Source organism: Apiospora aurea, assembly GCF_038362705.1.
Source record: "Apiospora aurea strain CBS 24483 chromosome Unknown utg000003l_segment0_segment0, whole genome shotgun sequence".
In the NCBI taxonomy this organism is placed as follows: Eukaryota; Fungi; Ascomycota; class Sordariomycetes; order Amphisphaeriales; family Apiosporaceae; genus Apiospora; species Apiospora aurea.
The window spans coordinates 2,922,980-2,950,909 of record NW_027117390.1 but is presented as its reverse complement, the minus strand read 5'-3'; the positions used below and the strand labels follow the sequence as shown (position 1 = coordinate 2,950,909).

Genomic DNA, 27,930 nt, shown 5'->3' with positions numbered 1-27,930 from the left:
AGAGAGAGAGAGAGAGAGAGAGAGAGAGAGAGAGAGATTTGATTTATCATTTGAAGGAACGTGACGATATCTCGAGAAAAAAAGAAAATCCCCCCAAGAATAGTCCGACTTGAGGCCGACGAGGATCTGGAAGCGCGTTCTGCCCTATTTGCCTCTTCCGTCGGACTTTCTGGGACATGGCATCATGGAAGCTGATATATATCTCCTCTATGCCGTCTTTGTTCCTCAAAGTCCATGCCCCCCGACAAGATCCACAGAGAAACTCCACAAGCCGCGCCCGTTGATGCAGAGCTCGAACCTTCAGACGGCCCTACAACTGACTCGTACAAGAAGACCCTGATTCACGTACGCTGTCGAGATGGCGCTTGGGGGCGACGGTCCCCATCTGGTGGCGGTGCTTTGGGCGCTGACGGGTCTGATCCTCTTCTTCCTCTTCCTGCGCCTGTACACGCGAATCGTCTGCGTCGCTGCCTATGGCATTGATGACCATTTCTATGTCTTCACCTGCGTAAGTTGCTGTCGGCCAACTCAGCGTGTCCGTCGATGCATAAGGGGGCTAAGCTGACATGGACACCGTATTCCACAGGTCCTGATCGTGGCGTATAGCTCCTTGGAGACTGTGGCCGCCTACCATGGCTACGGCCAGTACGATCTCGACGGCGATACGATTGCCAAAAGCACCTACTTCCGCATGCTCGGCCAGACCTTCTCTCTGATTGCCACCGGGGCTTCGAAAGCCACCGTCGGGCTGTTCCTGCTTCGACTCGTCGTCGTGAGGTGGATGATCATTGCTATCTGGGTGGTCATGGCTATCATGGGGATACTCTCGACCTGTTCGTCTACCTTCCCGCCTTGGTTTCTGTTGGTGTTGCTAGACTGACACACAGGCTACAGTGGCCACCATCTTCACCTGGGCTGCTTGCACGCCAGTGGTCTTCACGTGGGATGAGCGCATCCCAGGTGGGACATGCATCAACACTGTCCCGCTAGCTATGGGTTTGGCTCGTAAGTTGCTTCGTACATGCCCTCCCCATTAGAAACCGAGATGCTGACCACGTCATTTCCTGTCACAGTATTCACTATCGTAGCGGACCTCTTCTTCCCCATTTTCCCGTGGATCTTTATCTGGAAGCTGAACATCCCGAAGCGGGAAAAGATCATACTGGCCGTCAGTCTGAGTTTGGGCATATTGTACGTACATATGTTCCCCCCACCCCCTTTCCCAACCTTGCTATCCCGTAGTACCAAATCTAATCGCCAACAGCGCCGCCGCGGCCGGAGCCAAGCGAATCATGGAAGTCAAGGGCGTCCGCGACGTCCCCGTCGGCGTCATCGTCTGGACCCAAGTAGAGACGGCCGCCACCCTCGTCTGCGTCGGGATCCCCGTCTGCCGCCCGCTCTGGACGCGCCACCTCAGCAAGTTCTTCAAGTCGCGCAGCAGCAACTCCCACGAGCAACAAGATGGACCCAGTGATAACGCCCCCGTGGCTCCCATCGGCATGGACACCTTTGGCGGCGGCACCATGCCCGGCGCCAAGAAGCCCAAGTCCAAGGTCAGCTCCCGGATCTCGTCGCTGTGGTCCATGACCACGACGTCGCAGGCGCCGAGGATGGGCACCGAGCACCGCCGCGAGGACAATGAGAGCGACGAGATCAAACTCACCGAGGAGCAGCACAAACTTCCGGTGATGAGCGAGAGCCCTGGCCAAGGCGTGCCCATGGGCTTCCACGACGACGCCGCCGGCAATGCTGGGGCGGCCGGGGCGGAGCTGAAGCGGTCGTGGATCCTGGGCGAGGGCGTCAACCAGGCTTATATCCAGGGCGACGAGAGCAAGGAGGAAGAGAGTAAGGAGGGCATCATGGCGTCGAGGACGTACGAGATTAAGTGCTCGTAGTGAGTTCTTGTCTGGACTCGAGCTGTTTGTACATCTTGTGCTATAACTATGGGACAGGGTCTGTGGTCAGCGAGGGGCGCTGAAGCGCGCCACGGCTGGGACTTTGCGGCGGACTTCAGGGCGTTTAGGGGTATGGCTTTGGCCCATGGACTGTCTGTAACAAGAGTCCGGGTCACAGCCTGTGACATCAGCCGAAGGAGAACAGTACTTTGCAGATGCCCTGTTTAAATGATTAAAGGATTATATAATGAAGCAACCGTTCCTGTGGCAAGTTGCACAGGCGACATAGCGGTCACTGTGCCAGTAAGAGAGTTTGGGTGCCAAACAATAAGTGTTACGTTACTGAGTCTCAACAATGGTTCAGCGAATCGGGCCAAATGGGACAAGCATAGGTAAACATGGTCAAGCAACAATCACAGAAGACATATGTAGTGTAGCACAGCCAATGTACTCATTTCGGTATCTAATGCCCAAGAGGAGGGCCTATCAATCAACCAATGTAATGAACGCCGAAACGCCGGCGCTTTCCCCATTGTCCATAAAGACTCTAGTCGCTTTTTCGTGTCCGAAAACCATCCCAAGCAAAAGCAGAGCAATGTCATCGTATTCCTGTCCACAACAAATTGATTAGCAGTCGTCCTTGTAACCAGAAGATGTTCGCAATGAGTGGCACTTACCATGATGACGCGAAGTAAGCATCTACATTGTCCAAAGGAAATTTTCCGAAGCACGATGTCAAGGTGGAGAAGACTTAGTAGACGGCATAGCTACCGCCGCTGCTGCCGCCATAGTAACCGCCAGTAGCAGGATAGGCACCATCATCACTGTCGCTGCTGCTGCTCGAGTCGTATTGATCCTTCTTACTCTTCTTCTTCTTGTCCTTCGAGCTGCTGTGGTGTTTGGACGATGAGTGCTTGCTTGAAGAGTGGTGGCTAGAGGAATGGTGGCGGGAGGAATCATGGTGGCCACTGCTGTACGACTGGCCGTAGCCCTGTCCGTAGCCCTGTCCGTACGCTTGTCCGTAAGCCTGTCCGCTGCCGTAAGCATGGCCAGTGCTGGCGTACTGGGTAGTGCCGCCGGAAGAAGCACCGACAGCGTAGCCACCAGCGGAGCTGCCGTAGTGAGAGCCACCGCTGCGGCTGGTCTTCTCTCTAGCGATATGGTCGAAACCGCTGTTCGAAGCGTACGCGCCGGTGACGGGCAGCTCCATGGTGTAGGGGCCAGAATGGCCGCGGAGGGACTTTCGGACTGACTGCTTGTTGCCCGTGGGGTTGCGCGCGTTGGGCCGGGCCAGCTCGTTGGCGTCGCGGTCGTAGTTGCGGCTGTGCTGGCTGTTGGCGTTGTAGCCGTCCTCGGAGTTGATGACCTCGTCCAGGGGAGGAAGGTCCTCGCCACCACCGCCGCCGCGGGACTTGTGGGGGTCCGTCTTCTTCTTCTTGTCGCCCTTGCTGTGGAAAGGCATTGTCGCGAAGGTGCTTGAGGTTCGGGATTGCAACTGTGTTTAGTGTAGAGGGGAAGGGAAATGATGTCACAGTTGGCAAATGGTAGGTAGATCAATTGAGGATATGTCTCAAAGGAGGAAGAAGGGCAAAGTGACTTGAGTTAACAGAACCAAAAGGATGCTGAGATCACCTCGAAGCTGAAGACCAGGGAGGATGCGTGGGAGGGAAAAGGTAGGAGGGAGGAGGACAGGAATTGAGGACAAATTTATAGGGACGACCTTCTGGTCTGTGAGAGTTGCATTCAATGTTGCTGCATTGAATGGTTCATGTCAGCCATTAGGTGGTTACTATTCAGTCCAAGTTCTGTTACGGCCTGCTCACGGATCAGTCCGGCTTCTAAGGCAAGTCTGAGTGGAAGGGTACGAGTTCCTCACATCCCTTTTACGCAACGGATGTGTTTAGACCACTATGTCTGATGCCCAGGTCGGAACTTAGTAGGTTAGCACAAAACAAGCACTGTTGGTATCGAAATGGTATGACAAGCTGATCACGCTACCACTATAGTAGATTTAAGTAAATCCCTGGTTGGTCGGTAGTCCCAGTCAATAAAGGAAAGCTATCCGGCACGTTTCCTTGAACTCCGGACATCACTGGCCGAGGACCTCATCTTCCCATCACCGATGGACGGCGAACTCTGTGGGCAGTTTACAAGCAAAAGGCATATCGTGGGTTACTTGTAATGAGCGTACCTTTTACTGACCCAAACACGACGCAAACTTCAACTTAGCAACAACATCACTAGTCATTCTCACTCCACCAAATAGTATCGAGTGGGAAATCAATGGCAGGGATCATGACATTGCCACAACATTCGACACCTGAGTATCAATAATTACCTTCAAACAAATGCCAGGAAGAGAGGATTGGTGTCCTAGAGGTTTGCATTGCTATGTATCCAGGCGACTATAGGGCAAACTAGAGAGGGGGCACTCATGTGTAATGCTGAAGAAGCATCGCAAACCAAAACGAAAATGCCAAGCGCCCTTCCTATACCAGAATATTAAGCCCCCTCTTCCCCTCCGAACTGCCAAAGGGCCAGCTCATTGCATCGTGAATCGTCGTGTTTCGTATCATCGTAGCATCTAGGGTTTGGAAGCCTGGCAGTCAGTACTTGATTCTGCTTACATGAAGGCCTAGGAGTCTCTGCTTGCTTACCATGTATGTGGTTGGGGAGCCCCGAAACCTCAGCCTCTGCTGTCTCTACTTGTACTTGAACGCCTTCTTGGCATCGTTTGCCGACGACGATACCTTGGGCTCCATGGCGCTGCGATGGGTGCCGCTGCCTGAGGGGTTGTTCGTCTTGTAGACGGGCAGATCCGTACCGGAGATGGCGATGCTCCGCTCGTCACGGTAGGTGCCGTTGCCGCCGTTGCGGAGAGCCTCTCCGAGGGGCGGGAGGTTGTGACCGCCGCCGGCGCCGCTGGCTGCCTTGGCGTTCTTCTGGCTCTGCCACTTCATGATGGAGATGGTATGTAGGTGGACGTTGTGGGGGACGGAGGTTGGCTACTGGAGTTTGGAGAGGTTTGCTGATCAGGTCTTGTCAGGGAAGCCGACGAAGGACTCTGAGGTGAGAAGCAGAGTCGGGTGGAAGTGGTGTTAATGGAGACTTGTATTCAAGGTCATGGGCATTGAATCCAATGTTAAATGGTGGAGGCCCCAGCTAAAGGCATCGCCAACCTGGGCGGTAATTGAATGTTAGTGGTAAGTCACGAGAGAAGCAACACAGAGGAGGTCACTTACTTAGAGGTTACCGTTCTCGATTATCCACTTACAGTCTCTCCACTAGGCATTTATAGAACAGTCCTATAAAACACTCTCACAACTGGCCCACGCCAGCCGATAAATATCTATTACATGATCACACAGTGCTGACCTCCCGCCAATAAGAACAGGAGAATCTGGAAGGCGTTCTATATAATCTTCTATTACTACACTTCTCATAAGTGGGTGAGTCCTAAGTGAAGCTCTAGTTTCATACACCATTTCTTAAGATCGAGTGAGCCTTGGGTAAAGCTCTGGTCTTGTGCCAAGAGCACACAGCAGCGGGTGAGTCCTGGGTCAAGCCTTGGTTGTATGCCACCAGCATTTAGGAACGAGTGAGTCCTGAGTGAAGCTCTAGTCGCATGCCAACAGCGAGTCCAAGTGCGCTGACCTTGCAAGCCAGACTACCCAGCATTCAATGCGCTGCATTCAATGTTCTTGCATTGAATGCAACTTCCATTCCCTCCCAGGTTTCCACCTATAAATGTGTCCCCTCTTCCCAGTCTCCTTCCCTCGATTCCTTTCCCTTCCCAAACATCTCCAGTCTGAAGGATCTCACAACAACTCTTCAGTCCCGACAACCATCAACGACAACCATCAACCGCAACACCCACATACCAACCCGTCTCCCCTCTTGTGTCTTTCGCTTGACACATTTCCCTCCATCCCACTTCATACAACTCCTTGTATCTTCATTCATCCACTGTCAGTCAACGGTCACCAACCATGGGTAAGGACAAGGACTCGAAGAAGCACCACCACACGTCGAAGAAGCGCGGCGGTGGTGGTGACGAGGACCTGCCTCCGATCTACGAGGCCCTCGACAACCCCACGGGTTACGGCACTTACGGCGGGCAGGGAGCTTACAGTACCAACATGCGTGAGCGCAACGAACTGCCTCCCCGCCACGCCCGCAACTTGGTCGGAAACAAGACCGAGTTCGACCGATCCCGTAAGGGAGCCTACGACAGCGCCGGCTACCTGGAGCCTAACCCCGACGGTCCCCACTACTCTTCGTACTACTCCGGCTTCGATAAGTACGCGAGCGACAAGAAGAAGTCGAGCTCCTCCAGCCATCACCATTCGTCGTCCCGACATGAGTCCAGCAGCAAGTCCTCCAAGGACAAGGACACGGGCAAGTCGAAGGACAAGGGCAAGTCGGGTTCGTCGAGCAACTGCAAGGACAAGCGCCACAGCAACAAGGATCGCTACGACGACGACTCAAGCGACAGCGACGATGCTGGCGGCTATCAATACCGCACTGGAGGCTACGGCGGTAGCTACAGCTCTGGATACGGTGGTAGCGGCTACTACAGCACCAGTGGCTACGCCTACTAGGCCCTACCTCTTGTCTGCTCACGATAACCCCCAAACGAAGCTGTGTTGGCTTCCGCGGGAATGAATGTGTCAACCAGCACGAAGCTATGGTAAGTCCTCATTGCGCACATCTTGAATTTGAAGATCTTCTTTGCTAACCTGTGAAATCATTAATTTAGAATCCGCCACGCTCTGCTATGAAAGGTTCTCGGTTGCGAAGGATCGGTATGAATTCTTGCCATGGGCAATTGGGTAGCATAGGCGTTCAGGTTCTGGTAGCATTGATTTTCGGGTCCTCTTACAGGCCCTAGACACTGAATTCTAGTACATTAATTGTGCTACACCACCCGTGTTTTCCTTACTTTAGCTGCTTCTATGTGATCAATTTCGTGCTCGTTATCTGTGATTTTTACTATCTGTGCCCTGTGCCCATCCGGGGGTCGTACCGTCACTCTTGAGGGCTCACGGGCAATCGAATCAGTGAGAACTGGATGTCGTCACAGCCTCCATTAGGCACAGTTAGGGCGCATGTCCATCCCTCACATTATCCGCCAGTTCATGCTATTCAATCAAGCATGGATAGCCAAGTCTGAAAGGACGACCCCGAGGTAACCGAAGATATGTTGTGCCATAACTGACTCCTAACAAATATGAGAAGTAGTACGAGATATCAGTTCCTCGCGACGTAATGACGATCCCTACCTGCCTCATCGTAGCAATTCCTTCACGCCATGCCTGCGTATGTCCAACCGATGTCAATCATTGACACTGGCATCGCTCTGTACTCTCGCAGAGTCGCTGCCAAACCCCCCACTCTCGAATCCTCATCACTGGTGGACGCAGCAGCACAAAAGTCAAATCCCCGGCCGTAAAGAACCCTTCCGACTTCCCAAGAACAGAGCCGGCGTGCCACTTCGGACAAGACCACCTTGATCTCCGTCAGCGCGGACCGCCGGCCGATTACCGACCCCGCGACCCGTTCCCGAACACATCGAACGTGTACAACCAAGTCCGATCATAAGCCAGGGCCTCCCACCGATCCGGTCTTACTTCGTCGGCGTCCTCGGCCCAAGCCGTTTGGTCCATTGAGTTCACCGCGGGCACCATGTTTATCGCCGTCCCCTTGGGGATGCGGAACCCCTGTATCTTGATATCGACCGCAGCTTGTTGTGGCATGAAGGCCCCAGTCCGGTCTACGCGAAGCACCTTCTTGACGTAGTTGGTGGGATACGGTAGAGCTCCAGTCTCTGCAAATGGCTGCCACCCTTGGGGGGATTCCCGACCAAGAACCCTTTGGAATTTGCCATTGTACATGGATCTAGCCCCTTAAACGGGTTTGCCGACACATTTACTATCCTGGGAATAGAGATGATACTCACACAAATCTCTATTACTACGAGCGCTCACATTGATGTATTCACTTCCTCCGGATCACCTTCCAACTTGCAGTGCAGCGATTGGAGGATGTGCCGCATCAGCTCACGTTAAATACTTCGCCAGGGACTAGCTAAGCCTCTCCTGGCCCGACGGCAGCACACTGCAAGGATGCGAACATCAAGCTCGCTTTTAGCATGTAACTTACAAATAGAGCATTCCGGGTGTACCGTTCCCAGACTCCTTGGGTCTCATGAAAAGGTCAGATGCCTAAACTCCACGGCTGACACCTACATACAATACAATCAAACCAGGTGATTAAACCTCCAATCCTAGCCCATTCCATCAATAGCGTATTGTATGGCTCTTCTTCCCTGAGACAAAGCCAGCGCCTCCATAATTTTTTGTCGTTTTCAAAAAGCCTGCAGATCATCGATTCGGGGGACACACCGTGGTGCTGGGCCTCATGGGCGTGAAAGCTGAAATCCGACAAGGCGTAGTTGATGATCTCTGGATAGTCTTGTAACAGGTAAACCTCTCCATCGTCAACAGAATCCACACCAAGAGCAGGTTCTTCAACACCTTCTTCCCCCATACTATTAGCATGTAGGTCCTCCCAGTCAGGAGACGAATGAAGCTGCAAGCGAAACTGTCTCTGTTCGCTTTCTGAAGCCGCATGCTCAGCTTCTATCCTGTCCTGATGTCTCTCGGCCCTTGGAGGCGTTGACACTGGTAGACTGAAATTGCAAATATCAGAAAGCTCGGCCAGAATCTTGATGAGATTCGGATCTCTAGGACCGGAGAATCGACACATGTCTCGATGGTTCGCATTGAGAACCTCTGCTTGTTCACGGTCATCGCCAAGTGATGAAGAAACGTCATCAACAACCTTTGTTGTTCAGTCCACCAAATCGTTTCCCTTTGAGCCCCTGTCCCTCCTGGAACGTTTTGACTCTGAACATGTAGCTGTTCCAGATGGCCGAGAATGCGTCTTGCGACCTCTGCAAGTCTGAAGTCTTCAGGCCGAGAGCGTCCAGTAGAGCCGAGCTCGTGTCCAAGCCGAGGGAACCCACAATCTTGGACGCGCTTTATCCTAACTGGGCCCATGGGCTGCCTCTATGTGGAGTGCCGAGAAAGGCAACAGCGGCCGTGGACTGCGCGACGGCCTTGATTCGAGCATCGCTGGAAGTGTGTGACAGGGACAGCATCTCCTTCGTCACGATACCGCCCAAGGAATGCGCAACAAAGATCATAGGCCTAGGGGCGGACCCCAGTCTGGTGAGGTCGTAGAGAAGACCTTCTCCGTGTTAATAGACCGTGTTCTTGTTGGATCGCTTCCTGAAACCCTTGGTAACATGGCTATCATAACCCCATGTCAGGATCCGAGCCCCGGAGCAAGACTCGGGCAATGCTTCTCTCGGCCAGAAATAAAGAGGATTTTCGTCGGACATATCTTCGGAGATAGCCATGGCCTCACTTCTGGCTTCACTGAGTATACGGCGATCCTTGTCCCAGGTGCTTCCGTCCTCTGATGTTGTGGCAGCGTGCCCGGACGACGCGGTCGACTTTCGCCCTAAAGCTTGAAGGAATTTTCTTCTGATACTGCCTTTCGCCACTCTATTGTCGACAGACGTTCCCGCATCATCGAACGAACGGTTGGATACGATGGGGTTTCTTGTTTGCGATCGAGAGGCCACCCATGTCCGATATGGGTGCCCCTGTAGGCCATGTACCCAAACAATACTAACGACAGGCGTTGCGGTTGTTAGCATCCCGCTATCGAAACGAAATCTCCGGCCATCGCCGTGGACAATGTGTGGAAAAGCCCCTTACTCGATGATCGGCTCCCCGCTAGGCTTAAACACCACCGACATCCCGGTGTCGGTTACGGAGACGGGGCCGTGCTAGAACCCCACGGGGTTATTGGCCCTCCCTTCGGTACTTTGCCGGTCGGTACTGGCCATCAGTGACGGGGTTCATTTGCTAGCGGCTACCACTAACGTAATAAAAGCCAAGAGCTTTAGTGTACGCGAATTGAGTGAATGCGTAGATGTGAGTAACCACGGGCTCTACCTCGTCAAATCTGCTGCTTTCTAGAACCTCGGCTGCTAACCGGGTTAATTTTACCACCGACGCATTTAAGCGAACCAATCACTGAGTACGATATATTACTCCGGACTTGGCGTTCATAGGTATAAAGTCGTAGTTAGTTTCGTTGCCCTTATGATCGAACTGCGAAGACTACATCATCCGTACGCCATGCAATAGAGTTGTTGTCTACCCAGAGGCGTGATGGCAGCAAATATGTATGCCAAAAGTATTCTCTGTCAGAGCCATTCCGCCAAGATGCAGTATGCGGGACCTCCAACAACCCCGGCTCGGGTATCTGGTCTATTCCTCAGCCAGGGCTCGCGGTGCGATATCGCCAATGCGGATCGTTTCATCCAGAGGCTATGCTGAAGATCGTGTTAGCTGTATATGCTAGCTCTCAGCTGAGCTGGAAACTTGTGGCTTCGAATAGCCTTACCCTTAGTGCCGATTTGCGCACATCTCCCCCAGAAGCTAATATACACTACCGCTAGCCTGTGCGTGGCGTTGGGATAACGCTTCGCTGAAATTTAGCTCATAGACATGGGACATTGTATAGGGAGCTTTACACGTAAATACCATCTCTTCGCCAGCTGAGTGCCATTGGGACTCTTTTCTGCTACCATTCATTCCTTCAGTCATTCGTTCCTTTGCAATTTGGAGTCTTTGGATTCCTCTACGCTCATTTGTAACCGGCAAGATGCAGTTGGCTGCGGTCCTCCTTGGCGGCGTGGCTGCCCTCACCCACGCCGTGCTTGCAAAGCCAGTACAAAATAATAATAATAATTCGCCCCCAGTACCACAGGTAAGTTTGCGTGATGATCCGTCGCGCAAGACCACCTCGGCTGACATCTGCACAGCCAGTACAGCAGTGCGAGCGCGACTCGCTATATGACCTCTTTCACGAGGACGCGCATACTGCCAAGGCGAGCTCCTACTGCAGCAAGCTCATCCAAGCCAGCGCCACGACCGTAACGGCGACAGTCCCTTCGAGCCCACCACCGTCTATGCCCAGACGACCACGGTCACTCCCGCCACGGCCTACGTCACGGCGACGGACTCAGCCCAGGTCACCGCCATCGTGACCTCCGTGGTGTACACCACCGTCGTCGTACCCACGACGGCCGTGGTCGCCACCTCTACCGTTCTCTTCACCGGTACCGATACGCTCACTACCACGGCCGCCACAACCTTCACCTCGGTCGAGTCGGTAATCACGACGACCACCACCGACGCTACCTCGACCAGTGTTCAGACCGAGTAAGCGCTCCATTCCCCAATATCTGACTTCGCCGGACTTTGGTCACCGAGACTAATGCTTTGCGAAAGTCTGATAACGACCACCGTCGCCGCACCTGTAGTCAGCATAAAGAAGCGGCAGAAGAGGGGCCATTGCGGCACGGCCAACTGGCTCAGTACCGCCGTTCGGAGCAATGGGCCCTCCATGCTGAGCAGCGCCTGCTCTTGCCTCCTCACGCAGGCGTCCGAGACCGTGACCGTGACATCGACTGGCGCCGCCGTCACGCAGACTAGCCTGGTAAGTACTTTCTCCCATCTGTCTTTGTGTAGCCCCCTTCTCCGTCGTCTATGCATGAAATGCCGAGGAACTTACGCGACGGCGTATTAGTTCACCGTTGCTACTACGGCCATGGGCACGGACACGGCCACCGTCACGGACACCGAGACGGACACCGCGACCGCCACCTCCGAGACCCGCTCCACGACCACCATCGACGCGACTGCCACCGAGAGCGCGACCTTGACCGTGACGAAGACGGAGCCGGTCACCGCCCTCGGCACGACGACCGTGGTCAGCACCAGTACCATCTACAAGACCGCCTTGGACTCCGCTACCGTCGTCGTAAGTTAACCCGGCCCTCCATTCCTCCGGCATGGCCTCCCCCGATAGACTTGCCCCAAGATGCTTGGCATCCGAACCAGGCTAATCTCTCCGTCACTCCCACAGGCCACCACGACCGTCATAGCCAGCCCCCCAACGAGTGCGAGCAGCTCCCGAACCCGTACGCCTTGGGCTTCGACCAGTACTCACTCTTCTACAACTAGAGCTGGCAGAGTTTCCAGAGCGCCTTACCGATGCCCATGCCTGTCACCTCCTTCGCGTCGTGCCTCTCCCTCTGCAACATAGTCCCCGGGTGCACCGCCGTGAACGACTTCGCGCTCTTGGGGCAGTGCAACTTGTTGTCGGCTGCCGGGTCATTGGCGCCCGCGGCCGGTGCGTCCCACGCGGCGATTCTCGTTGGCGAAGCGGGAGTCGTGCAAGATAAAGGGGGGGTACAGGATCGCTCCCTAGGCCGGATCAGACCAGCCCGACCAGCATAGGGGAGGCGAGTAGCTCATTCTGGATAAATGAATATGGGCGGAAATAGCCGGCGCGTTCCTCGCAGCTGGGGCGACGGTCCTGCCGCTCCGGGCGGCCTAGACCTGTCGTAATCTTAATACCATAGTGTCTTTGCTTCCTAATAGGGCTAACAGCCCAGTCTAACGACGGGCTAGTTTTACTGGATAAGAAACGGGTTCGACGCTTGCTCACCCCCCTTACTTAGAGGCAATAAGAAAGAAAACACTGCGAGATTTCTTCGTCATTTCATTTGCTGTGACTCGAGAACAATACATTGCTTGGGTACGTATTGGAAGATCACAAGAGACCCGACCCGACCAACGTAATGCAACGGAATCATGTCATTGGCAAAGAAAGATCACCAAACGGGGCCACACCCCACGCCAAGCTCATTGACCATGTTGACATGGTAGTTTCATTTGAGAGGGAACGGCGATTTCTCCATCGGAGGTGCTCCGCCGTCGTCTGTGTCGTCAACGACGTCGCGTCCGGGCGAAGGCACGGGCCCTCGGGCGCCCGTTTGGATCCTGGGACTCCGGCTAGGGCGGCAGCTCCATCGGCATCAGCTTCGGTGACAGGTGCGCCGGAAAAAAACGTTTTGGTCTCGACGGGTCCCGTCGGGAATGCCACCAGTGACTTACTTGGGTAGACGGGAGGCCGAAATGCCCTAATACGCCCCTTGTACCAGTCCGTCCAGCTTCACGGATGTTGCCTGCGGTTGTTGGCTTTCACAGGCCACTAGACACTGAGTTGCCGCGGATAGTCAGGTCGTGACGAGTCCACTTCGGGCTGAGAACTCGAAAAGGAGGCGCTAGTGAGCGCGACAAGTCTTGGGCTCGAGACAACGCGACCTGAAGCCGAAGGCATGGAAGGACCGGGGGGGGGGTGGTTGATAATGTCATATAGCAGGGCGCTCTTTCACCTACTAACTTCAAGTATCGACATGGCCTAGAGCTTTCCTGAATCCTAGTAGTTCATCCGGAACTGGCTGAGGAGGGCGGTTCCCAGCATCAAGAGCTGCTTGGCCCAAGGGTTTGCGACTGACTGACTATACACACATAGTTGAAGAGACCTGGTCGAAAAAGGATGAGGATTCGCGTCCGTCCAGACGTAGCTGCGCGTCCAGGTACAGCTGATGATAGTGTCTCTCGCTGTTGCAACTTGTCTCGCATCTGCCACCTCCATTGAGCGGAATTCGAAGTTTCCGGTGACCTCTTCACTCGCAGTGGAAGACACATTGCCGTCTGGGCTCTAGACGATCGCACAATCAAGTAACCGGAAAGTGTCGTACGATTATCTCGACAATGGCGAAGAGATGAACGGGGATTCCAACCAGGACTATATGACTTGCCCGCCACATGTCGTCTATATGCCAAATGTGGAAGTCTTTGCGAGTCATTTAGCATGTGCGGTCGCCGGCAGCGTTGCAACAGTGGTGTGAGCTTTCCATGCAGCTGGGGAAAGCAATATAGTAGGCGGCTTCCTGTCTGTCATCTAATCTTTTTACGGCAGATGCGACACTACTCCTCCGTATCTCCGAGCTGTGAGTGAGTGGCCGGAGCAAAGACTGGGTAGAGCATGAGATCTGGCTCTACATGCACTTGGCACCACTCCGGGGTGCTCCAATGCGATGTTTCACCTCGTGCGACCCGATGTTTTGGTTATAAGGGGTGTATGGTGGTGAACACATGCAAGTCACGTCTGCATAACACAATTGCCCACTTCCTTCCTTTTTACCTCGGGACCGTTGGAGGAAAAAGCAAATACAGCCTCGTGGCGCGGAACGGATTTCGAAACATCATCGGCGCAGAAAGCAAAAGTCCCAAAATGCATAACGGCTTGCAAGCCCTGGCCCCGAAATTGCGGCGCAACGATAATAAAAGCTGGCGTATAGAGAGCAGGGAAAAGCCCACCCGAAAGAACGGCTGGCAGGCAGGCTTGCCTTTTCGTGGTATTCGTAGCGATGGCCATCCATTGGACTGGGAAAAGCCTTGCGATGGCGTGTCGCAACGTCGGGTTCCTTGCATTGCGACTCGTTGGGGTTCGAGACCTGCTCATTGGAGGAGAAAAGCGAAAATGTTACGCAACCGTTTGGACTGCACAGTGCCACCCCTGTTGGGTCCCCAAAAGGTATGGGTCGATGTTACACCTGATCAAGAGATCGGAAACCAGTGGAAATTTGTTTTATTTAGAATACCAGAGGCACAGAGGAACCATCGACGACTCAACTAGGTATATCTGGGTAGTGGATGTGCCTACATGGTGCGAGTGCCTGCATACGGGCAGGAAGCCAATCCCCTTTGACGGACCAGTCGATTTCGATCCCGAGGTGGCAGGATCACACACATAATGTCCATCGCCCTGCGCCGACACGGAGCAATGCCGTCTTGGTCCGCTACTGCATTGCCCGGGAAACGAGGTGGGAAACGAGGTTCTGGACTGCTGGCCTGGTATTGGATGCCCAGCTCAGCCGTCCGGTCGCAATGTTGCATCGTCGGAGGAGGGAGAGAAAGAGAGGGGAAGGTGCTATATATCGAATAGCCTTACGTCGAATCGCCTATTGAAATCTGGCCGAGCAGGTAGGTGGAGAGGAGACTGACAGGGGACCTGGCTAGCTGGGTAAGACCGTATCCTGGTCGTTGCTTTTTGGTCCAGAGTCGTACGATGATGATGTGGATCGCCGGGAACTCTGGCCATTCATCCGGACCCAGATGCTCGGGTGCTCCCTTTTTGGTGCTCGTGTGCGTTCCTGATTCGAGCGACCCTATCCAAAAGTCGGCCCGAGTGACTTCACATGTCATGCAAGCTATGCCAAAAGTAATTTGAGATGGGGTTTGCCTCATCGCCGCCGGAAGTCGCGCCACACTCTTATTCGCGGTCGTTGGAGTTTCTCGACCTTCTCGTTTCTTGCAGTAGAGTCAAGAGGATGCTGTGTACGGCAGAGTTATATTATCCAATTTCTATGTAAGCAAAGTTTGATGTGGAATATGTACGAGAGCCTTTCGATCTACAGCAGTACGTAGAATTTTCCGTGAGCACCACGGAAACATTATCGACATCGTCAACGACGTCAATCAATCTCTTCCTAGAAACAGTAAATCCGTAGGGACATTTTTTTCCATCGTCTAGTCCAACTAGACCTTCTGGTCGTGGTTGACATGCACAGTCTCCTCGTCGACATCCGAACCTCTTCTAGTATGGCGGTCGAGAAGGGGCTTGAGACCCGGGAGGGACACGACGGTGATGGCGAGTGCCATCTCGAGCATGCTGAGGGGGTCTGCGGTATCATGATTAGCCAATAAGTCACACTCGGGCATAGTACTGCCCCGCCAGTACTCATGGGTGATGTATTAGACTTACAGACGAGGTTCTCCTGGCCGGTGCCGATCTTGAGGCACGCAAAGCGGACGACGGTGGTGAAGACGGTCAGAGTACCGAAGACGAAGGTGACGGCGAGACCCGTGGATGACGCCAGGACACCCTGGATCAACAGGATGAGAGGGATGGCGTAGACTGGGGTACCGTCAGTTAAAGTTTCTCTGTATTGGGGCAACGTTGATCTGTGGATGTAGACTTACCGACGAGGTAGCAGGTCAGATTGAGCGTGAAGTTGAGGATGAAGGGCTCGGGCGCGTAAAAGACGCTGCAAGCGCCCTCCTCCTGCGACCACTGCACGGACACGTTCTTGCCACAGAAGAAGGTGTCGTCAAAGAGGATGGTGAGATAGCAGACGCATACAAACAGAGTGATGCCGTAGAGGGTCTTGCGCATGCCTGGGCTGATGCTGCTTCGGAAGAAGGACCAATAGAACGCCAGCATGCTGAGCTTAGGGAAGCCCATACCAAAGTCGTAGAAGTAGTTGGACGCGAAGGAGATCTGAGCAGAGTGTTGGTTAGCCAAAGCACCGCTCATGATCCGGCAGTTGGTCCCGTCATGGTGTTGGGATTGGGATCGTCGTTGGGGATAACTTACCTTGGACAGCCTCTCAGAGGTTTCGTACTCGTCCAGCACGCCCATCTGGTAGGTCAGGGTGTCACAGATGATCAGTCCGAGCGCGATCCCGGCCGAAGCCAGGAGCAGGTAGTCGGACCAGTCGAGTCGCTGGCGGAGGCGCAACAGGCGCGTGTAGATGCGCAATGCGACGAAGACCAGAGCGACCGTCAAGAGAATCCATTCTGATATCTAGAACGACGATATCATGATGTCAGTCCAAGTCCAAGCGTGCATGCCAAAAGCAGTGACAGCGAGAGCCGTCACTGCAGAACGGAGGGGCTTCACGGGAGTGTCAGAGCTGCAGCGTGATTGCTTACCATGACATCCTTGCCGTCAATGAAGTGCGCCATTGAGATCAACGGGACTAAGAGCCAGTTCTTACGCGCAAAATAAACGATAGTGAGATCCGACGGCAGCTGCAGCAAGGGAGGGAAGAGGATACCGCTGTGCAACAGAGAAGGGTCATGGAAACCAACATGGCACTTTAACCGAAGGGGACAAAGTGTTGGTCGAGATCAATATAAAGTAAAAAGACGGGATCGACAGCCCTGGTATGGACGGCCCTCGAGAGCCTGCCGAAAAGGCTTGGACTTGCACACCATCCCAGGAATGACTTTTCCCCCATTGCCAAGGCCGACGGGGGAATGTGTGCTCTCAGACGACATTGCCCGATAAAATGTGGGGCGTACGTGCCGGATACAGGGAGGACAGGGCAGATAGAGCAATTTATCCGGGGCCAATGGGACGGTGCAGCAGCGAGGCACAGGCAGACGAGAGAGGCAGGCCAGAACATTGATGCGAATGGCAGAGTCGAGATGGTGTGTTGGTTCCAGGCTGGCAGATGCAGACAGGCTGGCTGGCCAGTTCTGGAACCGGCAGCGTGCCATGGAGCCAGGGCCAGCTTCTCAGCTTCTCTGACCAGGGCCTGGGTGCCCTGTGCTGGTCCCTGTGCCGTCCCCTGTGGATGCGACCCTCTCTTTCAGTCAGATGCGATGAACCAAACAAATTAGCGCAACGGGCAGCGGGCCAGCCCAGGAGCATCAATTGGCATCCATTAGCATCAACTGTCAACGCCCAAAGAGTGCGCAATTGCAACCGCACCATGCCAGCAACCGAGCTTCCGAAGTATCATCGAAACCCCCAGCCATGCTTGAATTCTATAGTTGCAGTGTAGTTTTCGTCGTCTTGTTCTTTACCCCTGGTTTACTTCGAGACTCGAGTCCAAAATATGTCGCTCTGCGCATACTGCTAACCCAAACCGCAGACAGATCCATCGCCCACTCATTTGTACCGTCCCCCAGCACCAGCACCCACCCTAAGGCCCCCAGTAGGCCGCCGGACCGGCGGGTTGGCCTATTCCGCGAGCCGTTTCTTCTTCCCCTTCCCCCATCATCCCACCATCCCATCCACCCCCATAGTAAGACGGGAGGGCCCCGGGCGAAACACGATTGAATCGAATCGAACCAATCAATCACGCCACACCACCATCGCCCACAGCACCTGCCTTCTTCTTTCTTTTCTCGCCAAGGCCCTCCGCCATCCCTGTTCGCTTCCTGTGACACACCGGCCCTCGTTGTAGGGGACGGGATAAGAAAAGGGAAGAGGCTGCGTCTCGAAGCGGGAAGAGTGTAACGGTTCGCTTGACACCTGCATATAGGAGAAATTCATGCATATTACGAGAGATGAGGACCACAGCCTCTCACAGGTCGCCTCTCTGGTCCTCACACACCTCTCTCTTCCCGTCTCTGCCCGTCTCTGCCAGGCACCCCCTGGACGGCCCGAGGGGGATGAAGTACATACATGTAGTAAAGAAGAGCGATGGTGACCCTCTGTCTCTCTCGCTTGCCATGCCGCTGTGGGCACGCCCATATTCCTTCTCGCGTAACACGTCCTCTGACAGCTCTGACTCGCTCTTTGTAAAAGCGTTGGGGTTTTCTTTTCGGAGCAAGGAATGGACAAAGAGAATGACGACAGGACCCATGATCGGCCGTTTGCATTGGGCATATTAGAAGTCCTGGAGGCCCCATGCCCTTGCGACGCTTTGCATTGGCATTTTCCCAATTTGCGGAGCATCTGCCTGAGATGTGGATGTGGTGGTGATAGTTGAACTTAAGCCTCTCCTTTGCGCCTCGTCGTCGAACGACGACCCAAATATACGACGCTCCTTCCAATTATATATATTGTCGTTTGTCTTGGTAATACTATGTCTGATGGTGGTGGGATCCACCAGACGGCCGTCGTGGTAAGTTGTATTCCTCTCTTGTTGTTTGCCCTTTCTTGTCCGCCAGATCCGATCTCCGGTCTTGTGTGATCGGATCGACAATGCTCGCTTCCCACAATGGACTGGTGCGATCTGGACAAAGGCTAACGTTGGGTGCCATTGACGCAAACAATAGCCCGTCGAGTCCACGCTCATGGCCGTGGCCATGGTCTTCGTCTCGATGCGCCTCTTCCTGCGGCTCGGCCTGCAGCGGACGGCGCTGACCGTCAGCGACTGGTTCATCGTCGCGTCCGCGTGCGACCTGATCGCGCTGCTCGCGACCGACGTCATGGCGTACAACCTGGGCGGAATGGAGGACGACTTGGACCCGCGCACGCCCATGGCCGACCAGATCTCGCTGTTGAAGGTCTCGTTCGCGGGCAACTACTTTTACGACTCCGGGGTGTACCTGCCCAAGCTGGCGCTCATTTCGTTCTATTACCGGCTGGTCCCGCCCACGATGCCCAACCTGCGCAAGATGCTCTACTTCACGACGGGCCTGACCGTCTGCTTTTTCCTCACGACTGTGTTTGTTGATACGTTCTGGTGCGGCGCCGACGTCTCGGTCAATTGGATCATCGACGGCAATTGTACCACGTTCAACTCCATGACGGTAACGCGGATCGACTGGACGCTGAACCTCATTTCGGATATCATGAGTATGAACCATGATCTGGCCCCCATCATTGATCTATATGGAATGCTAATATACCAACACACAGTTTTCTCAATCCCCTTTCCCCTGTTGCCCGGCCTCCAGGTCAACAAGTGGTACATGGCCGGTCTGACAGCGACCTTCTCTTCGGGGATCATTACGCTCGGCACGAGCATCGGGCGGTTTGTCACAATGCAAGTCACGCACGCTTGGACCAACGTTTGTAAGTCACATACTCCTTTCCAAGATCCACCCCCAACCAAGACCTCCCAGAGCTGATTCCTATCTACAGATGTCCTGTCCATGGCCGAACTAGTAGCGGCCGTTGTGGTGGTATGCCTGCCATCCCTGAAATCCCTGGTGCACCACGGCGCCTCCATGAGCAGCTCTGCCAAACGCACCGCGACGAGCCGCACGGGCAACAGCCACATCAAGCTGTCGTCCGGCAGGGACCCTTACCTCGTCAGCGGCCACCGGACGGGCCCCGCCGTCGTCAGCGGGGACACGGGGCTGGGCGAGGACACGGGCAGCGACGTCGAGCTCAACAGTCTCGAGCACCGGTCCGACGTCATCTACAAGTCGCACCGGGTGAGCGTGACGTACGCGAAACGCGAAGGGGATATGGTTTGATGGGGGTTGGGTAATCGCCTTTTCTTTGTATATGGGTTTAGGATTTACGTTTTATGATATTATTCAGTGCCTGGTCGGGTATCTTCTACCATGGGAATGGCGGAGCACTTCCAAAAAGGAAAAAGAAAATGAGGAAAGGCCAATTGATTCTCGAATAGTTCATGGTGTATTACTATACTGTAAGCCGCTTCGCCTGAGGGGAGAGAAGGACAAAGGACCTGTGTTGCTGATGATAGAAGCTACTCGAGAAGGGTGGGCCTGGTGTCGACAGAGGCAGCTGCTACTTGGCTACCTACTGTTTCAACACCTCTGCGAACAACACCAGATGGGCACAACTAAACCAACTCAGCGACCCATCTTCAATTTCTAGCTAGGTACCTACCTAATTTGATGTGCCAACTCCTGTGCATCCATTTTTGACACCACTACGCTTGTTGCCTTGGCCATTGAACGGCACAAACTGCTGACCCAGCCTCGATGAATGACCAGCACGCGTGCAAGGCCGCTCTTTCCTCATTTGAGCATTTCAAGAACTCAACGTCCAATTTTCAGAAGGCAACTGCGCCAAAACTCCTGGCGGGCTTGCGAAATTCCTAACACCCAACTTCTGCCCTGCACTGATCCTGTTTGCACGCACTTCCTCCAACATCAGACTTTCAGCTCGGCCTTCTCGTCCAGTATTTTGACAAGTCACAAGCCAATCTGATCACCACCGCCACCACTGACATCCGTCACGATGCCTGGCACAGGTCTCTTAGATCTGCCGCCGGAGATCTTCCGCGCAATCCTCAAGGAAGCAGTGCTTGGGCAGTGTTTTGATCCAATCTCGGCCACCGAAGACGTCGAAACATCCAGTGATTGGGAAGCTCTGTCAGACGACAGTGTGGAATCGGAAGACCCTGAGGCATCCACTCCAGATGTTCGGGTGGTTCTACAATGGAGAAAAGTCAACCGTAAGTGCCCGTCCCTGGCTGGCCTACCATCCCGGCCTATCATTCTAACATTGAGGATACCAGATACTTTCGACGATGGAGTCATGCTATGCATCGAGGATGTAGAGCTTCTTCGGCCCCACAATTGGCACGATGTCGACATCTGCCCAGCGTGTCACTGCCAGGCGCCAATCGACAGCCTCAGCTCCTTTGCTGTTTCGTTCCTTGTTCGCCAACCAAACAGCCGCAAGCCCTGGAAAAGCAATGTTCCGGCTCTACTCAATACCATCGTGGACCTGTCACGCCGTCTTGTACGGATCGGGGAATATTTAGTGCCGTGATATATTTACCACAAGTTTACCCTACTATACAAAACGTCTATCCTACTGGATTTGATGGCTGCTTTGACAAACAGTCCAATCGATTATTATTACGGAAGATACATTTATACCAAAGGCGGCAGTTGTCGCCAGCAAGGGGATCACGCGTTACGCGGCTACTGCTTGGTTATCCAAACGGTCCCTCCAGTCTTGGGCAACATACCGGCACTGGTCGGCTATCGCAATCCGAATTCGTGGAGCTATCAACCCAGCTAGAGCGGGAATCATGGTTCAGGGGCCAGGGGTTTCAGGGGGTGGAGTCTTGGCCCATGCCCCGACCCCGGCCCCGGCCCCGACCCGTTGTGGGTAAACCTTGTAGACCCTGAATAGAGCAAGGGAAAAAGCGTGTTTTCTTCCCGCCACCAGCTAATTGACGTTCGGTTTTCGCGGAAATCATTGCGCAAAAGCGGGTAAGTGGCCGGGGATCGACTGGCCTCTCCTTACCTGCCCCCCGGCTGTCACCACCGGAGCGGCGGCGAGAAACGATATTGCGCGAGTCTCCGCTTTGAACCTGCCCCGAGTTGGACCAAGGTTAAAACAAGATTTGTGTTTGCTCGAAGTACCACGTAGTTTATGCCATTAGCTTCATCCGCGTTCCAGCACACAACATCGGACGATTGTCGAGCTGGGCCAGCAGAGCGAGTCATATTTTGCCCAGCTGCGATTCAGCTTGATCAGCGCTTTAATCATTCGTGAGTCAGGCTGCCGGGACCTTTGGGTGCAGTTATGTGAGTTGGCCTGTCCAGAAACTCTGTAAGTTACATCGACCGGATGCCAAAACTTTGATAACATGGCTTAGAAACTTCCCTGTGATGCGTACATCTGCTTGTCCCCAGCCATCAAGTTAAGGTTTGCGCCTATGCAGCCGTCAACTGGAGGAAAACGTCCGACGAGAACTGGGATAGAGACCCCAGTGATCGACTCTCGGCCATGTGGAACACGTGTATGCAGGGAATAGGGGCGAGCAATGGCCATGAGACTTCATCGGTCACGAGATACCATGGCTATCTCCCGACTGGGAAGTTGCCAATGTCAAGTCGTCGCTCGGTAGACTCCGTCCCCGTCGCCGAGTAGCTGACCTTGTGAGAGACAGACCCTCTATACCAATAATGTTGAGGCATCGTCTACGAAAGCGAAGAAAATTTGCCCACACGCTGCCTCTCACGTCCCAGGCCTCCACTTGCTGTCGATGTTATAACCCCGATGTTCCCTGGGTACTGCTGAGTCCCGTCTCTTCCTCTGCCATCCATCTGTAACTTTGCAAAACAACTACTATTTATCACATACGACGAACAAGAACATGGCTACTGGTTCGAGCACAGCCGCCGCTGTCCTGACAGCCTCTCCCCTTTCACTCAACTTCAAGTCCCCGTTTTCTAGAAGAGCTGGCAAGCTATCAACGTTACGCTTCCCCGCTTTTGCTGTCAGTCCCAAGCCTGCTCCGCAACAAGATGAACGCCAGAGGCTTGTACGGAGGTGCACGGGCGAAACTATCCATGTCGAGAACCTGATGAGCCCTTATGCCGGCCTGGTTCAAGAAGATCCACCCTCAGAAGATACTGGACGAGGTCAATTTGGTCATCGATGAGTGGCTAAAGACGTGAGTTAAGAAATGATGAAATGCCATGGATAATGGTTCTATGGTTCTACATCCCTTCTCTAGTCATAGCGGTGGCTGACACCCAGAAAAGAAGAAAAGAGCGCAGCGGCAGAAGGGAGACTATGTCATCATCTCTAGTGTTTTCTACGCGGATTGCTCCGTAGAGAAGCCGATTACGCTGACGAAATACAACTACCAGGTAAGCAGAGCCATCCCTTAGCTCTCGTGGCGAATCATCACGGTGGCATGAACTAATACGAACCGGCAGATCTTCATGTTTGACGATGAGAACGAACGACCCCGGCGGTGGCCTGATGATGCACGACGACGCCGGGACGCGCCGCATCTGCGACCAAACCCTCCAGTGTATCGACGCGTGCCTGCACCCGAACCCCAAACGCGCCAACTTCACGGCGCCTGCTGGGCCCCCAGGGACCGTCGAGATGCTGTACGATATCCTGGCCGCGACGCGGCCCGAGATGGGCCCCGTGACCATTGAGCGGATGCGCCGCCAGCTGCACGAGTACGTCGAGGGCGTGGCGCGGCAGCAGTCCGTCAGGCACGACGACCGGCTGCCGGATCCGTGGTATCACCTTAAGCTGAGGTGCGACGATATTGGGGTACGGCCCTCGATGACGCAGGTTGAGTATGCGATGGACTTTGGGTTGCCGGAGAATATCGTGCACCATGAAGGCCATGGAGCGTGTTGTGTTGGATTGCGCTAAGCTGTGTGTACTGGTGAATGAGATTCTCAGCTTGAAGAAGGAGTTCGTAAGTATCCCCACAGGACTTACAATAGCTGGATTTGATAGCTAACAAACACACCACACCACAGCGCGAAGGCCAACTCGAGAACCTCTGCCTCCTCTCCGGCAACGCCGAGGGCATCTCGATCCACGCCGCGGTCGCGAAAGTCAAGCAGCTGATCCAAAGCCACTACCGGTCCTGCGACGCGGCGGTGGGGCGCCTACCCTGGACCGCGGACGAGCAGGTCAACGAGAACATGCGGCGGTACGTGCAGTGCTGCCAGCGGATCGCGACGGGGACGGCGCAGTGGTCTTACATGTGCACGCGGTACTTTCAGCGGGCGCAGTAGAGTGGGAAGTGGCATATGACGGCGACGCTGGGGCAATGATTCAATGGTCATGATTATGCGATACGCGGTTAGGTCTGGTAGAGAGTTAATGCGATTAATGATAGATGACTCCCCATACTTGCGTGTCTCACATTTCGGTCCAGGTTGCAAGACATGGGTGCGATGGCGAACGGCCGAGTCTGGGCCTGGGGCTGTAATCAGTCGTTGTGAGACTACAGTTCGGTTCTACTGGCAACCACGGTGGTAACAAGGCCAGCGACTTACGAGACGGTCCAAAGGATCGGGCAGTCCCGACCGGGTGGTTCTCTAGGATACGTCTAGATCAGAAGGGCCCTGAGGCACCTTACCACTAGGTACGGCAAGAGATGCCATCTTCCTCTTGTCTGACCAAGCAGCCTGAGACCTTTGCTTGTGACTGGATTGCCTTAGCTACGGGTAGATGCTGGAGCTGTATGATCTTTGATCCCCAATTTCACGTCTGTAGGTCAGAGTATGGGATGTGGGGATGATTGATTACGATGCACCATAGTTGGATGAGCGGTGAGTCAGGCTCTCATGACCTACCCCGGAGAATAGGGAGATAGCCCGGGCTGAGACATCGCAAGTGCCGGGTGGGGGTTTCATCGGGGGCGGTGGTGCTGGCGGTGGCGGTGGTCTCGGAAGGCGTCGAGGAGGACGTGAGGTCGACAAGATCGGAAGTGATTGGACAAGGTCGGATCGGCGGGTAGGACTATACGACCAGGATCACCTGACCAAGGTATCCTTGATTGTGCGTATGCTGCCCTACCATGACGGTGGTTCTGGTACACCGTGGGTGACGAGACCGTGAGCCGGTAATGAAGAAAAAAAGCTCCGGCCGGTAAGTGGCCAATAATTCCGGCATTGGGTCGGCTTATGAAACAAACACTTTTTTGAGATGCAGCAGCTGTGCTAGAAACCTTCGCTTCCACTGATTGACAACTGCTTTCTGCCGTGTAAACAAGTACCTGCATCCGGTGCCACCGCCAACGCGCTTCTCTCATCGACACATATCCCCATTCCATCTCATCAACCAACTACAAAACCCCTCCGCAACCCAACCACAATCACCACAGACCAAACATCCCCTTCCCACTTGCGTTCAAGCAAAGTTTCCCATCTTCATCGATCCACAAAATCTCACTTGAGTTTCCATCTACCAACACTCCCAACAAGCGAGATCCTCGTGTTCATCATGATTGCCCTCGCCGTCTGGATCTGGGCCACTCTGGTCTGCGCCTTGGTCAGTGGTGCTTCTGTTCAGGTATGTATTGATGCTCCCCAAAGTCACCATGAAATCATCAAGCAGTCATTCTAACCTTGCTAGCAGCCCAATGGCGGCAGCGCCTCCAACAGCTCTGCCTTGATGCCTGGCATCATCTGGCGTGGCAATGTCACTGTCGACGGTCCCATCTACGAGTTCAACGGCACTGTTCAGGTATGCCTTCCCCATGATGACCATATATCACTCAATTTGCATGCAACTTGATTTGCTGACTTCGGTTCTCTTTCTCCCCACCACAGGAGATCTACGCCCAGATCAAGGAGGTCAACCCCGCCTACGAGCTCATGCCCCGCAAGCACTTGTCCTCGGATCCCATGCATTCGGTGAGTATTACTCGACCAATCAGCCATTCTTTCTTGTTCTTCTCTGCTCCTTGGAAATCCTTTGATATATGGTGTATTCTTCACTAACAACTCACCCTCCGCGTCATCCAGCTCACCCACGTCCAGTGCGAGACGCCTTATGGCCCTCCTGATGACTGGGGCTATGCCGTCACCAACAACATCCAGGACGGCATCACGTACCTCGAGAGCCTCACCGGTGACTGCGGCGTCACGCCCGGACCCTGTGGCCGTGTCAGCTGCTCCTGGGACAGCGCCATCTCGTAAGTAGACTTCCCACTTGCACACTCAACATGGATTCGTCTCCCTCTATCTTTTTCTGTCCTTCCCCTTCCCTGTCTACCCTACTCTGCCTTTCTTTTTCTTTTTTTCTTTTCAAAATGACGCCTGATCACACCGTGATTCATATGTCATCTTCAAAGCGAAGCAACGTTCATTGCTAACCAGCTCTTGCTTGTGATAGGTGGTGCTGGAACAACCCAACCGGCGGCTACACGCTCAAGTGCTCCCAACTTGCCGGCTACGCCCAGGCTGTCGTGAACAACTGCCCCTACCGGCCCAACGAGGTCTGGGGCGAGGCCTACGACTCGGCTGGCTTCAGCGTCTTCTGCGCCGGCAAGCTTCATTTGTGCTAAACGCGCACTCACCCCATACGCACACACAACGTTCCTTCCTTTCTGCGGTCATTCTCGATTTTGACGTTCTCGTGTAGCGTCATGCATGAGAAGAGAAGAGAAACCCCCGAAAGCAAAGTTGCAGGACGGAATATGATGGTTGGAGAGAAGACTGGCTAGATTGTATTTTGTGACGGAAACAGACGAACATGGTATGCCCCCATGAGGAAGAGGTCTCATCATCCGTCTTGGTTTGAGAGGGATTTGCGATTGCGGTTTTTTGTTTGCAGTGTCAGATAGTACACGCTCGTTTGCGTCTCCTTGAGAAATGAGAACTTGGGTTTTTCACACACCATACATGCTCTATATGAACCCATTCCCTGTTTGGATGTGCGTGGCGACATCAAAGCTAAATGGCTCATAGCTGATCATGGTAACGTAGGACGATTGCTCGTATCTGTCTATAGGTATGAGTTCGTCAAGATAATAGATCACGGCAAGCTTGGAGACCCCTTGGTCTTCATAGCAGGCATGATCCTCCTTTACATGTGCCATTATGTATGATCTTGATCGCATTTAATGCCAAGAGCCAGGCCCGGTCGAAACACTGACGTCCCCCGATCAACTACATGCTGGTCGTGTTTGCTGCGGATTCAGTGCCGTTTTGGGGGTCGGGGGTGGCGCCGCTTGCCGCTTTTCTTCAACCGACCCCCTTGCTCGGCGGAGATGCTAAGCCGGAATCTTCTAGCTGGGAACGAGTTACGAAGGGATGGGTAAGGCGTGCAAAAGCGCGTCTAGTCTTCGATTTTGGCCGTGCAGGGTGACAGTTTTGAAATACCATCATCCGATTACTAACTCGTCGGGGCGCTCTCATGTCACCTCTCCCCACGGTTGAGACCAGTCGGTGCAAGGCGCCTCGATTGCTAGCTACATGTCTTCTGTACTCGGTAGGCCCGTCAATTGGTAACGACCAGCAAGCGATCAAATCATTCCTCGATCATCAGCGTCGCGATGCCCTTCGACGTCATGTCTTTGAAGAGCACTACTAGCTTCCTGGGATACGGCATCGATCTCATGACTGGTGCATCGCGCAATCTCCAGGCTAAAGTCTTTAGCGACCGTTGCACTAGAAGATTCGCCAGATCCCCAAGCCTGCAGGTCTAACCTAGCGCGAACTCCTGCCAGGGCCCACGTGCGCCGTGTGGCCTGCACAGGGATGGTGAAACGCCGTTGCTGATCCCCACCGGTTACACAATTGTTTTGACAAGCCTGGAGAGTTCAGGTGGCAGGCTTCTGGCAGGCCACGCTACGCCGCACTTCCCCCGGCATTTTGTGCCGTTCGCTAATCGACAGCGTCGGCTTCTCTCGTCGACACAATCGCAGATCTTGTACGCCAGACATTATTGATCATATCTTTGGAGTCGTCAAATGAAGGAGAACACAGCGTGGGTGTATCCGTCTGTCTGGGTCTCGGTCGCGAGACTGGCGGCACGTATTACAGCCAGCGCAATGCCGGAATTAGGTTGTACAGTGGTGCACTCACCAAAATGGATGCTGCCAGAACCCACTGAAGGGGGCAGCCACGGCCGAGACTGGCTGCCTACTAAGTAACCTCACTCAGCCAACACTCCGATCCTTGGTCAATCCAGCCCGCCCCCTCAACCCACCATGCACCCGGCGATTGGAATCAGAAGATGGATAGATTAGGCGCTGGGTCTGCCTGCGGTGATCATTGACAGCGACTCTTCCACGCGTGCACTCATCGGTCCCATGTGCGTGCCATCTCGACGTGGAGATGGTCGAGACGCCAACCCTGCTCCTGGGCCCCGA

The 27,930-nt window shown here is 54.2% G+C and overlaps 10 protein-coding genes across 10 annotated transcripts; 7 read left to right on the top strand and 3 right to left on the bottom strand.

Annotated features, from left to right (window-relative positions):
- Positions 1 to 358: 358 nt before the first annotated feature.
- PG986_004783 (uncharacterized protein) lies at positions 359 to 1,895 on the top strand (the record flags this gene model as incomplete). The annotated part of the gene is made up of 5 exons (XM_066841005.1): positions 359 to 508; positions 587 to 833; positions 895 to 1,005; positions 1,074 to 1,191; positions 1,265 to 1,895. The coding sequence occupies 5 exons, from the start codon at positions 359 to 361 to the stop codon at positions 1,893 to 1,895; spliced, it is 1,257 nt and encodes a 418-aa protein (XP_066703632.1).
- A 958-nt stretch (positions 1,896 to 2,853) lies between these two features.
- On the top strand, positions 2,854 to 3,147 carry PG986_004782 (uncharacterized protein; the record flags this gene model as incomplete). The annotated part of the gene is made up of 1 exon (XM_066841004.1): positions 2,854 to 3,147. One exon carries the CDS (start codon positions 2,854 to 2,856, stop codon positions 3,145 to 3,147), a length of 294 nt encoding a protein of 97 aa, XP_066703631.1.
- Positions 3,148 to 4,597: 1,450 nt separating this feature from the next.
- Positions 4,598 to 4,855, bottom strand: PG986_004781 (uncharacterized protein; the record flags this gene model as incomplete). The annotated part of the gene is made up of 1 exon (XM_066841003.1): positions 4,598 to 4,855. One exon carries the CDS (start codon positions 4,853 to 4,855, stop codon positions 4,598 to 4,600), a length of 258 nt encoding a protein of 85 aa, XP_066703630.1.
- A 1,029-nt stretch (positions 4,856 to 5,884) lies between these two features.
- PG986_004780 (uncharacterized protein) lies at positions 5,885 to 6,496 on the top strand (the record flags this gene model as incomplete). The annotated part of the gene is made up of 1 exon (XM_066841002.1): positions 5,885 to 6,496. The coding sequence occupies one exon, from the start codon at positions 5,885 to 5,887 to the stop codon at positions 6,494 to 6,496; it is 612 nt and encodes a 203-aa protein (XP_066703629.1).
- Positions 6,497 to 7,435: 939 nt separating this feature from the next.
- Positions 7,436 to 8,956, bottom strand: PG986_004779 (cytochrome P450; the record flags this gene model as incomplete). The annotated part of the gene is made up of 3 exons (XM_066841001.1): positions 7,436 to 7,800; positions 8,300 to 8,738; positions 8,795 to 8,956. 3 exons carry the CDS (start codon positions 8,954 to 8,956, stop codon positions 7,436 to 7,438), a joined length of 966 nt encoding a protein of 321 aa, XP_066703628.1.
- A 1,681-nt stretch (positions 8,957 to 10,637) lies between these two features.
- PG986_004778 (uncharacterized protein) lies at positions 10,638 to 12,001 on the top strand (the record flags this gene model as incomplete). The annotated part of the gene is made up of 5 exons (XM_066841000.1): positions 10,638 to 10,742; positions 10,899 to 11,197; positions 11,303 to 11,474; positions 11,565 to 11,798; positions 11,927 to 12,001. 5 exons carry the CDS (start codon positions 10,638 to 10,640, stop codon positions 11,999 to 12,001), a joined length of 885 nt encoding a protein of 294 aa, XP_066703627.1.
- Positions 12,002 to 15,430: 3,429 nt separating this feature from the next.
- On the bottom strand, positions 15,431 to 16,639 carry PG986_004777 (uncharacterized protein; the record flags this gene model as incomplete). The annotated part of the gene is made up of 4 exons (XM_066840999.1): positions 15,431 to 15,573; positions 15,657 to 15,809; positions 15,875 to 16,478; positions 16,607 to 16,639. 4 exons carry the CDS (start codon positions 16,637 to 16,639, stop codon positions 15,431 to 15,433), a joined length of 933 nt encoding a protein of 310 aa, XP_066703626.1.
- Positions 16,640 to 18,611: 1,972 nt separating this feature from the next.
- On the top strand, positions 18,612 to 19,834 carry PG986_004776 (archaeal flagellin N-terminal-like domain-containing protein; the record flags this gene model as incomplete). Its single annotated transcript, XM_066840998.1, has 4 exons — positions 18,612 to 18,635; positions 18,686 to 19,208; positions 19,272 to 19,427; positions 19,497 to 19,834. The coding sequence occupies 4 exons, from the start codon at positions 18,612 to 18,614 to the stop codon at positions 19,832 to 19,834; spliced, it is 1,041 nt and encodes a 346-aa protein (XP_066703625.1).
- Positions 19,835 to 22,666: 2,832 nt separating this feature from the next.
- On the top strand, positions 22,667 to 23,842 carry PG986_004775 (uncharacterized protein; the record flags this gene model as incomplete). Its single annotated transcript, XM_066840997.1, has 4 exons — positions 22,667 to 22,746; positions 23,015 to 23,366; positions 23,440 to 23,517; positions 23,582 to 23,842. 4 exons carry the CDS (start codon positions 22,667 to 22,669, stop codon positions 23,840 to 23,842), a joined length of 771 nt encoding a protein of 256 aa, XP_066703624.1.
- Positions 23,843 to 25,055: 1,213 nt separating this feature from the next.
- Positions 25,056 to 26,121, top strand: PG986_004774 (uncharacterized protein; the record flags this gene model as incomplete). The annotated part of the gene is made up of 5 exons (XM_066840996.1): positions 25,056 to 25,124; positions 25,191 to 25,298; positions 25,385 to 25,468; positions 25,580 to 25,749; positions 25,950 to 26,121. The coding sequence occupies 5 exons, from the start codon at positions 25,056 to 25,058 to the stop codon at positions 26,119 to 26,121; spliced, it is 603 nt and encodes a 200-aa protein (XP_066703623.1).
- Positions 26,122 to 27,930: the final 1,809 nt, after the last annotated feature.